Source organism: Mytilus trossulus, chromosome 11 (assembly GCF_036588685.1).
Source record: "Mytilus trossulus isolate FHL-02 chromosome 11, PNRI_Mtr1.1.1.hap1, whole genome shotgun sequence".
NCBI lineage: Eukaryota > Metazoa > Mollusca > Bivalvia > Mytilida > Mytilidae > Mytilus > Mytilus trossulus.
Window position 1 is genome coordinate 30,318,425 of NC_086383.1, and position 12,326 is coordinate 30,330,750.

General features: G+C 29.9%; 1 protein-coding gene and 1 long non-coding RNA gene across 2 annotated transcripts; both read left to right on the forward strand.

Moving 5' to 3' along the window:
• The first annotated feature begins 4,021 nt into the window (after window positions 1-4,021).
• Window positions 4,022-10,774, forward strand: LOC134690976 (transcription intermediary factor 1-beta-like). The gene is made up of 4 exons (XM_063551163.1): window positions 4,022-4,818; window positions 5,741-5,809; window positions 6,239-6,268; window positions 8,575-10,774. The coding sequence occupies exons 1-4, from the start codon at window positions 4,052-4,054 to the stop codon at window positions 8,579-8,581; spliced, it is 873 nt and encodes a 290-aa protein (XP_063407233.1). The 5' UTR covers window positions 4,022-4,051; the 3' UTR covers window positions 8,582-10,774.
• Window positions 10,775-10,778: 4 nt separating this feature from the next.
• On the forward strand, window positions 10,779-11,963 carry LOC134690977 (uncharacterized). Its single transcript, XR_010102067.1, has 2 exons — window positions 10,779-10,829; window positions 11,549-11,963. It is a non-coding gene; the product is annotated as an uncharacterized LOC134690977 (long non-coding RNA).
• Window positions 11,964-12,326: the final 363 nt, after the last annotated feature.

Here is a 12,326-nt window from a genome sequence, read left to right on the forward strand (position 1 = left end):
GTTCTTTTCGGAGTGTGTTTCAAATAGCTGTTTAGAATAAGTCCAAATAACAGTATAATTTAAAAAAATGTATCTTGCTTATATATGTATTGATAATATCGGAAGCACATGTCTATGTTTGTTTATGTTCAACACGTGTTTATGAGCACATGGTTCCCTGATATGTTATTGCATGATTTGATTGGCTATTCTATGTCGCAATGCATGTATCCTACCCGTATGCACGATGGAAGGATCGCGATTATCGTGCAGAATCTTATTATATATAATAGATATTTGTATAACCAGTTAATCGAAGTTCAGCCTTACTGAGTAGCATACCTTTCGTTTCGTTAAACATATCCCCGACCCCAGCCCACACATATGATAGATTGAGTTAGCAAGTTTAATGATTTGACAAGTTAAGTTGTAATACTGATGTATTTATTGTGTTTTGTAGATTATCGTAGATTTTGATTTGTTGTTGGATGGAGATCCGATACGGACTTTGTAGTGATGAAGTTTGGTTTTGTGGGATGAGTTATAAGATGTAGATGAATATTTGAAAGAATATTGAAGTATGAATATATGAAATGGCTTTGATGTTTGATGACAACAAATTAAGTATTAAAGTGTGCTACTCGATTGGAGAGCTCATTCCTATAGTATACATTTGTTGAGTTTTATTGACTAAAAAAGTTATGTTCGGTTAAACTTCATATTGGCTAATAAGAACATAATTTTATTTTGTAATCTATATCATTAATTGTATATTCATGATATTCAGAATATTTTAAGCAATTTTAAATTATAACAATTATAATTAGTGTACGCAAGATTTATATGTTGCATATTATTACTTACGTCTAATTGAACAAAAATAGCACTTATTAACATACTATCTATAAAGTATGACTTTAAAAATAGTAAACAAACTCATCATAGATACCTGGCCTCAGGGTCATAAAACTTTCGAGCATGATTTTTGTACTCAGACTCGAAAATCAACCAATCAAATTGCTGGATTTCATGTTTCGAGCATGATTTTTGTGCTCCGAGCACTGAGCAAAGTTTTATGCCTTCAAGGCCAGGACTAACTTTTGTATATACGCCAGACGCGCGTTTCGTCTACAAAAGACTCATCAGTGACGCTCGAACCCAAAAAAGTTAAAAAAGCCAAATAAAGTGTGAAGTTGAAGAGCATTGAGGACCAAAATTCCTAAAAGTTTTGCCAAATTCAGCTAAGGTAATCTATGCCTGAGGTAGAAAAGCCTCAGTATTTCAAAAATTCAATATTTTGTAAACAGTTAATTTATAAATGTAACCATGTCAATGATACATGTTATTCATGTCAGATTATCCGCAAAAATATCTGTTTTTTAAAGATTGCATCAGTGCTTGTCAGTTCGAAACACTATAACAGATCGTTTCAAACAAAACTAAACCAAGACAAACAAATGTACTTTACGTCCTTCAAAATGACGCTGTTTTACCTATGTTCACTCTTGTTCAAATATTGTCCAACTAAAAAACAAACAGTTACAAAGAGTTATATATATTTTTACTATTTCATAGTTTTACCAGTTAAACTGTTACCTCATGAACACACATCCTTGTTTGGTTGTAATCGATTATGATATAATTATTATTATCAGGAATGGCTACACAGTTGTCTATTCAGTTTATTATTCTTTATGGGATTACAGTTTGAATCCCACTTGTATGTTATGTAAATGCTATTCAAATGATAGAGCTATTGTCATAGTTGTATATTGACCATATACTGAAAACTAATCAAAATACCGACATCTTATGATCAAAAATCAAAATAATTAGATTGACAAAATGTTTACATATCTTTTTCAATCAATTCAAAGAAGATACTCTATAAACCATATACGATTATTGGCATGACAAACAAGTATAAAATTAATTACTTTATATTCAGAATATGGCTAAAACTTGTTGCTATTTAAATAAATGATCTATTTTTGCATCGAATTATTGCAAACCAAAAACAATGGTATATTAAATGACATCGACAAATCTCGTTTAAAAATATATAATTATTCAAATTCTGCAATGATTTCTTGTCTTCACTCTTACCAAGTAGTAATTGTTTTCTATATATAAAATATAAGAATTAATGGCGGTTTTTTTTCAATTTCCTAATCCTCGATGTGGTAATGCTTTGCAAATCATACTGTATAAAAACATCCTTTATTTCCTAACTCGAATTGATGCGATAAAAAACAGGTTATTGGCAAATGAACAATAATCAAGCAAACTAACTCTTAGTGAAAATCAAATAAACACAAATCGGTACATGTAAAGTCACTGATCCTTCGTTCAGGCAAAGATGTAATACTAATGTCAAATGTTTTTCTTTAAATTATTAGTATGTAAAGTATAAATAGAATGCATTCATTTTATCACATAATAATGTATTTTGGTTTGTCGTGTTACCAAAAAATCTTCGCAGCAGAATAAAACAGTTTACATTTAAAAACATTAATCATAACATATCAGTTTTAAGAAAATTCACTCTACAATGTATATCAATAACTAAACAATCAATCCTAAAAATGCCAAAAGTCATAATATAGCCCATTTGATTAAGAATGACTTGAAATTCTAAAAATGATGTAAATTGTATGCAAAATGACTAGAAGAAATCATGCTCATTCAGTGGCAAAATTAATTGCAATTATTCAAAACCTGTAAAATATGTTTAATAACAACTGAGTACATATCATTTTGACAAAAGTGTTTAAGTCAATTACGTATAGAAAAGGTTTACCAGTTTTATTTATGTCGCTCAATAAGGTATCTTGTTTAAAAAACTAAGCACAATACCGACCCCCCCCCCCAAAAAAAAAAAATCAAAATTGAAATTACCTTAGCAAATGGCAAAACCAAAAGCTCAAACACACCTAAAATGAATAGAAAACAATTGTAAAATCGGGATCAACGTGTCGGTATAGTTCAAAGCCGGGTTAATGTTATAAAACTGTAACATGTTCTTCTCCTGAAAATGTATATGTATCTGCTACTTGCTGTTAAGCGGCTATCTATCATCATCATTCGTAAGTTTAAATTTGGTAAATCTTGATCCTATCAAGGGCGTACAACATTTGCTGCAGTTTCATTATTGATGTACCAATTGCTGAACAAACATTGCCATTTGCGCATATTAGACGGTAACATAATTAAATATAAGGTTTTGTTATTGTGGTAATATCCATTCAAAAGTGTCAGTCTTACCTCCAAACTTATTAAATGAAAAGAAGAAATTGTCTATAAAATGTTTATACGATGAATCATTGCACCCGGTTTTAATTTTTAGTTCAAGTATCTAAGGAGGACACATTGCATTCCTGCTAAAAACTTTGGGTTTAATTACCTTTAGGAAACACCAACTATAAAAGATCTGTGGTATACAAGTGTAATTATAAAGTAACTCATGTAACATGGATTAATGTATGTATTTATAATTGTGTTTGATAAAAGATGTATTATAGTGTTTTAAAAAAAAAATGTAATAGAAATTATTCAATTTTATTATAGAATTTTACTGCAATTTCTTTTTTTTTTTGTAGACAGTTTTTTAATGTTGGATAATAAAAGGGTATATCTTTAGTTTTAAAACTGTTTTTCTGTATATATATATTTCATCTTTTTTTTCTTTATTTTGAAGTAAAATGCGGACATTATAAAAAATCTACAGATGTACAATGTAAATCAATTACAAACTAGGTATATTTAGAATACACAATCTGGTAACGTACAGGTGAAATACGAGATAATACAATTTACAACTTTCATGAATGTAAATAGGTTGTATTATTCATGTTTTACAACTTTTTTAATATTATATTCCATCTGATTTTTATGTTTATGAATTAAAGTTCACTGTTCACTTCAACATTAAATCAGAAATATTATTTAAATCGTTTTAATAAAATTTGAAAATTAAATCATCGGCACTGTTTATCGTTCTTGATTTAAATTTAGAATACATTCACATTGTCATGTGATAAAATCATATGTCATACCTATTTTCTCGTATGCAATGGCGCAGTCTGCGTCTAAAACGTGTGAAATTTGTGTAAGTGCCCCAGGATCACACTATTGCTTAGACTGTCAGCAATTGTATTGTGCAAACTGTAAGTCGTTGCATAAACGACAGAAGTTATCGACAAACCATCAGTTTCAAAACGCGTCCAAACGTATCCCGGAAGGTAAATCTAGATGTAGTGAACACAAAGAAGAATTATATTTTATGTGTAATACGTGCAATGTCCTTGTATGTGCCAGTTGTGTTACAGGAAAACACAATGGTCATAAATTGTCAAAATTGGTAGATGTAATTGCACAATTGCGAGACGAAAACAAGACGCAAATTCAAGGTAAGACCAATGAAGAAATTACAAATAAGAGGAAGATTGAGGAAAGCTTGGAATCGTTTGATCAAGCCGTTGCGTCTGTTATCAAAGCCATCACTGACGAAGGCAGTAAGATTAAACGAATGGTTGACACATCCGTAGCTCAAATGATTGCTTCAATAAAAGAACAATCCCAGACGGAGAAAGACAAGCTGATAAATATGTTATCTGATGCTAAATCTGTGCTTGCAGCTGGACAGAAATTAGACAGAAGAAGACAGGAGCTAGCTAAGACAAGACATGATGGAACTTTGGTACATGAGATGAATAATCTGAAAGAAAAAATCAACAAAATACAGATAAATGATCTTCCCAATTTTCCAAAGATAGTCTTCAATCGCAAACATGTAGCTGAAGATGATATCATGCAATTGATAGGTACATTTAATTTAAGGTAAATATACACATATTCTTTGTCCTCTGAATTGATATATTAAGGGAAAATATCTCTTCAAAATCCCAAATATCAACATGATCAAAGATGTAATTGTATGGATAAAACATAGTATCAAATGAAAAATAGAAAGATACAGACTCGTTCACTCAAAAGAAAAAAAAATCAAGTGAACGTGTTTCAATGTCACCCCTTTTTAACACAAACTGGGTATGAAACGGGAAAAATGCAACTGATAATATATTTTCAAAACAATGATTAAGATATAAAATTTAACAATACAAAAAGCACACGATAATCTCACTACGCTGGCAACTTTCCTTCACTGAAACGAAATAAAAAAAATAATTAATAAAAACAGCTGATTATAGAACAGAATATTTATCTGGGATAAAACAAAATATATAAACGAAGGACTGGGGGAACTTGGTAGTACCAATCACTTCATAGCAATTGCAATATTAAACAAAGAAGTGACCAACCAGAAAATCAATAATATTATTATCTTTGAAAGGCACAGGATAGGGGTGCTACGACAGATCTTTAACCACGAAGGTTGTATCTTCTGCCTAAATTGCACAACTGGATCCTGAACAAATGTTATCAAAATTCCCCGAATTAACATTACATTTACTAGTAAGAACTTAGAAACAAGACAACATGTTTATTGGAGCTATGTCTTTAAATATTTCACAAATCTTGTAATCTTTATATTTGCATTAACAAATAACAAACAAAATGATAATTTTTCCTAGAGAAACAATAATCTTAGATATTTAATATTTGGGTAGTTAAACAAAAATGCAATTATTTTATATGGAGGCAAACAATGACAAGACAACAAATATTTGCAAAGACAAAAGTTGAAATTGTTAAAACACCGTTAAAAGACGAAAAAAAGTAACATTGTTTTTGTTTATAGCAATTGTTCACCAGTGTTAGAAAATGAAGTGCAAAGCCATGGATACCAATACATATGTCCTAATTGCAGGTTAGTACTTACAATCAACTTCACATTTGTTATTAATACAATAGAAGTACATACAGTTTAAAACAATATAGTTTTGTCCAATTGACATATGATTGCAATACACGCGCTATTACATGTATTAAACACACTATACAATACCGTATCGTATCGTATGATATATCTGTATTTATTATATACATGATTTTGCAACAGTTTTGTGTATGTATATTATTACATTTATTATATCAATCAAGTAACCATTTGTGAATATATTCAAAAACTTATCTTTCTTTGCCAAAAGGAATTGGCCGTGTGTAATATTGTTTGCCGGTTTATTGGCTGTTTTGATGACAAGGCACTTGACATTATGAAAATATTGTCTCTAATCAAACGTGTTATATTGTTTTGATATCAGTCATTTTAAACAAATTATATCTCTTTTCGTTGAAGGTATGAAACAATAGACAGTGTCGGAGAAGAGTAAGTATATGATCAAAAGTTGCATACGCATATTAGGATAGAAAACATAAAGCCATTTAACTGACACACAACATGAAAAACCTGTTTCTTTTTTTAAACCTTACATACATGTGCATCTTAGTATTTACAGAGGTTATAGCAGCAGCAAATGTGTTGTTGTTCTGTTTTTTTTTTCTCGCTATAACAATATATATTTGTAACCTGCTTGAGACCAGAATATAATGAAAAGTAACATATCATGTAACACTACTGGACTATAAAAACAGTTGTCCATACCAGTAACGGTTTCTGTGCGACTGTTTTAGTCTGCTATAACCACATCATGTACATTGAAAATGTATAGGATCACTATTTGCGGCATATATATGGCATGAGTGTTTGGTGTGCATATTTGATTGGTCAGTTTCATCTGACAATGACCCCTTGTTCATGGTTTGGATGTTAAGTCTTTTTCTCTGTTACTATAAACCATGGATTTTACATATTGAAAAACTATGAGGTTTATATCATCTGTCTGATAATGGTTTGTTTGACCTGACTTCATTTTAATGGATTATTGATAATGTAAAGTGTACGTAAAACTTGTAGACTACTAGTAAAACCTTTTTAGTCGAGTTTCAATAAAAATGCAATTATACATCATGTACATTTAGGTAGGGAGACGTGACATGTCAACATAAGCAATCGTATTAGCATCACCATCATCATGATTATGTTAATCATAGCTGCTTTTTGTTAACAATAGTCCGACGACTATTAACAATAAGACAACATTCATTGATAGTATTGTAGTATTGTATAATGTAAGTTAACTTGAATAACGAGATGTTGTATGAATTTGGATCATGCAACAATCAACAAAAGACCACGCAGAACAAGTGATGTCCTTGTTAGTTACTGTAAAATAGGTTACTCCACACCCTTCAATACCCGATAAAAAGCTAAGCCATGCATGTAGCACCGTTCTTGTAAAACAAGAAACCCAATATTGATGATAGTTTGATTTATTTTACAAAAGCTACAAACAAACAAATATAATGAACATCATGTTAAGCACCAAAACACACTACAGACATTGCAAAAAAACCTGTGTCAGGATGGTTCAACCTTCGTGTACCATTCAAGCATAAAAGAAAAATATTTAAAAAAAAAACCTGATATACAGTGTATACACAACCAAAATTGGAATCAAAATACCATTTATGACCACCAACAAAATTCAATCAATATAAGATAAGTGTTAAATTATGTTTAAGCATGTAGAAGAATATCGAAAGAAAGTTTTGCAGGAATTTTCGAATGCCTACTCAAATTCAATTTATTAGAAAAAAAAGAGTTATTACAGAAGAGTGTCTACCACTACTTGCATTATATTAGAATATATATGTACATAATGATATATTCAAATTGATGAACATCACATACATTAGTCTGGTATGATTTTTTTAATTTTACTTTCCCATGTTTCTTGTGTATAATATGTCTTCATTCCTTATAGATAAAAAGATACATAACACCTCGTTTACGCATCGTGCCTTTTTTAATTCGTCGATTTTATAAATAATCCACTCTTGGCAGAACAATGCTAAAATAACATTATGTTTCTACACTTGTAACCTGATATACGCTAAAAGATTCAAAAAGAATTAATCCGTCATCCTTAATCAGACAATGTGTTAGAAGTCCACACTATGCATTTCGAAGGATTGAGGTTGTACATGTTCTATTATATATTTGCGGCACGTATGTTACTGGTCCAGCTGACAAAACGAATAACTGCTACTACAAAAAACATATCGTTGATTAGAGAGTACACGGAATAAGATTCGTGTGAATAAATGATTTCCCTTTCAAGACTACAAAATAAACACATCGAAAATATTACACAAAGAAAAATAAACAAAAAGTTGAAACAATATGTCATACAAATACCCTGGCTTGTGAACCATACATAAGCGCATGCACAATGATGTATAAAGTATTTAGTTAAATTTAAATTGTCTATACACACCACATATGTCACTGCTTCAGTCGTCAAAGCAACACAAATGATTACTACATCAAAACATCTTATGTTGTTTTTATTTCTTAAACAAATAGGTTGAAACTAAGTGAACACATTTCAAAATCTGTTTACACACTAGCGTCACTTATTTAAATCAAGATTTAGTTCTGATAAGTAAAACGGTTTTGTTTTGCTTTAATGACGAATATTAAATACCTTCTTTAAGATTCATGACATAGCAATACATAAACTCACATAATTAATTCATTATGATCAAAACAAATGTTATATTTTTTTTCAGTGAGTAAGTTGCAAGTTCAAGTTTGATTTAGAGAAGTATTTATTATGTAAACTGCAATGCAATACACAGGATTAGAGTTAGTTTAAGAAATTATTTCCCCTTCTTCAGACATTACAACCATAATTATTTACATATTGGCCGTTGACCACGGGCAAACCAAACTAAAATTTGACAACATATTTTACACACATTACTTGTTTTACCAGACATTCATAATACCAACAACTATGATGTCTATCGCACATTGCTCAATATGGATTTTCTCTAAATGGCACACGCCTGTATGTTACTGTTCTAGCCTTCAAAGCAGCACACATGTCCCACCGAAACATAATTTGTTTTAATATCTTCAGAAAATAGCTTAAAATCTATGAAACAAATATGTAAATCTTTTTACAAACAAGCCTCTCTTTGTCAATAAAAGATCCAGTTCTGATGAATAATACTGTTTTGTATGGGTCACATGACGAACATATAATATCTTCTTTGCGATTCATGATAAAGCAATACATTCAATCCCAAAATCAATTTATGATGATAAAAACAAATGTGATATGTCTTTGTGATTTCCGGTGAGTAAGTATCAAGTTTAATAATTATAACCATGATTAAATGCATATTGGGCGTTTAACACGAGCAATCTTAACTGAAAATTGACAACATATTTGAGGCACATTACTCGTTTTGTCAAACAGTCATAATACCAACAACTATGATGTCTAACGTGAATTGTTCAGTATGTTTTTTCTCTACATGACAAACGCATGTTTGTTACTGTTCTAGCCTTCAAGCATTCAAAGCAAAACAAAAGAGTGTTCCATCAAAACATCATATTTTGTTTTAATATCTATAGAAATAGCTTAACAGTTTTTGAACAAATGTTTAAATCAGGCCGTACTTATTCAATAAAAGATTAAGTTCTGAAGAATTATACTGTTTTGTCTGGGTTACATGACGAACATGTAGTATATTCTTTGCGATTCATGATATAGTAATACATTAAATCAGAAAAAAAAATATAATGATTAAAGCAAATGTTATATTTCTTCGTTTTTTTTCAGGTTGTAAGTAGCAAGTTCAAATTTGATTTAGAGAAGTATTTGTTTTTTAAACTGTAATGCAATACACATGATTAGAGTTAGATTAAGAAATTAGTTTCCCCTTTTAACATAAAAACAATGACAAACATTCATCAGACCAACAACTTTAATGTCTTACGAACATTGCTCAATATGGTTACACTCTACGGGATACATACATATACACTGTTGTTCTTGCCGCTAAATAAACACAACTTATGGATTTGTCAAAACATCATCAAGTTGTTTATTATAATGAGAAATAGTTTGAGATTTATCAAAGACATTTCCAAATCCATATCACCTTCCTGCAATGCTATATCAAAAGGAAAATCAATTATGATAGATTGTTGTACATGACTATGACATGGTTATAATTATATACATTTGTTTTGCGATTGATGACATAGCTATACATTAAATCATAATTATTATGATAAAAACACGTGTTAAAATTATTTGTTTTTTTCAGTTTGTAAGTATCAAGTTCAAGTTTGGTTGAGAGAAGTATTTATTATTTCAACTGCAATGTAATACACGGAAATAAAGTAAGATAAAGAAATGATTTCCCCTTTTAAACATTAGAAACATTTTTCAACATGATTCATGTGGTATGTTGCAATGTGTTCATTCCTACAAATTACACCATGCCAGTAGTTGCAAAACAAAGTCACAAATTCTAAGTAAAGAATGCAAATGCAGGTAAGTATGTATTGCTCATTGAGTTGGCATTTGAAATGAATTTATTTGGAAAAAATCAAAATGCTGTGTACACCAGTTCAGTGCAGATAGATGTGTGGTTAAATTTTTGATAATCAATGCTATTTTTTATTATTTAAACTGCATTTGTATCAACACGTGTCATTTTATTTCATGGAACACATATTGTAATTGCTTTTTGTATTACCAAATAAACATATTTATGTTCACATCACAGGAGAAATATTGTCATCAGAAAATGGTCAAATTCTAACTTAGAAAAATGCAAATGACTCACGAGGAATTTATGTACATAAAAAGTTATACTAATTATCTTAATCAAAGGCAGTATCGTTCATGATAATTTATAAACATTTACAATTATTTCAAGATTAAACTTTATAATTTACTTTAGATTTGAAGAATTTTTTTTTTTCTTTTTATGTTAAGGTTATGTGAATGCTGCGCCCGTGATGCGTAAGTGCTTTATATATTATAGGGGACATTTTGTAGTACAATACAAATAGTATGCTCATATTATCCTACAATGTACATCATATATTCAATCGTTCGTTTGCATTGGAAAGCTATCAAATATATAGTACACAATTTTGATGCAAAACAGTTCAAAATATAAAAGAGGGTCAGCCATTTAATTTGCGCTTTATTTTAGTGGCAGGTCATTGAAATTTTTTACGATTCCACAACGTATTGAAATATATTTTTGTCAACAAAACATGTGATAAGAATTTAAAACCGTTGACTTAACTTTCATTCAAACCAAGACGTGCTTAAAATCCACATAGCTACAATGTTACATAGTGCAAACTGTGTACAGCTACATCCTAGTGTTCACCATTATGTTAAATTATATTGGATAACAAAGAGACCTACATAAAGGGTACAATCATGCATCTATGTTCTATGGAAAACAAAAACAAAAGCATGTGAGACGTGTTATTGATACATACGGTCCCGCACCCTTATTTTATGTATATGGTGTCTTGTTTTGTCAAACCTTTTTATAACTGTTTATACTGAACACATTGCGTTTGCATAATGTCAGGTGCGTTTGTAATTTTAAAACATGTTTTTTAAACGAATGTATGGTGTAATAAATATGCTTACAGGATGAAAACAAATGAAACTATTTCAAAGTACATCCATTAAATAAATTAAATACAATTTTATTTCAGACCGATGGACTTTATCAAAGAAGTGTAAAAGAGCCGATGCAGCATTACTATATTCCTATTTTGACGTAGTGTAGTAACTTATAATTCCAATGCCTGTTATTTTAGCGTTTGAATAATGTAGCTTCTAATTGTGTATGTTCACATTTTTATATGGGTTAACATATTACGTTGACCGTAGTGTTTATAAATGTATGCTTTTATTCGGATTACTTGGTTCAAATTTGTTATCAATCTCTTGTAAAGTTTAAAGTAAAACTCACCTTTATTTTAAAGATAAAAAACAGATTATAACTTGATTTCATATTTTATTACTATAATATAACTTCGCTCTAAAGTGCATGTTTTGTCTACCTTATACAAAATCAAACAACTAATTTAAAATGTGTATAACTAATTAAAGGTTAACCATTTTTAATTAGTATCATTTCATTAGTTTACGCCTTTTCTTGTACCTGATTAATAGTTATTGAGTTTATATATGCTAAGGGAGGAATGAACGATAGAAATAATTTAACAATGGTAACTGTCGTGTTGCTCATGTTATTAAAAATTCGGTAAATAGATTAATTCGGTAGGTCACATTCATGAAAAGGGAAACCGTAAAATCAAAAATACTCGACTTAGAGGAAAATCTAATCGAAAAGTCCATAATCACATGGCAAAATCATATGACAAAACATATCAAAAACGAATGGATAAGAACTGTCATATTCCTGACCTGGTAAAGGCATTTTCAAATGTAGAAAATGGTGGATTAAACCTGGTTTTAAAGCGCTAA

What these genes read in the sequence shown, in the direction of transcription:
- LOC134690976 (XM_063551163.1), top strand. Translation starts at nt 4,052, where the DNA reads ATGGCGCAGTCTGCGTCTAAAACGTGTGAAATTTGTGTAAGTGCCCCA. An exon ending in ATAGGTACATTTAATTTAAG is followed by an intron (nt 4,819 to 5,740) that starts GTAAATATACAC and finishes TTTTGTTTATAG; the next exon opens with CAATTGTTCACCAGTGTTAG. An exon ending in TACATATGTCCTAATTGCAG is followed by an intron (nt 5,810 to 6,238) that starts GTTAGTACTTAC and finishes TTTTCGTTGAAG; the next exon opens with GTATGAAACAATAGACAGTG.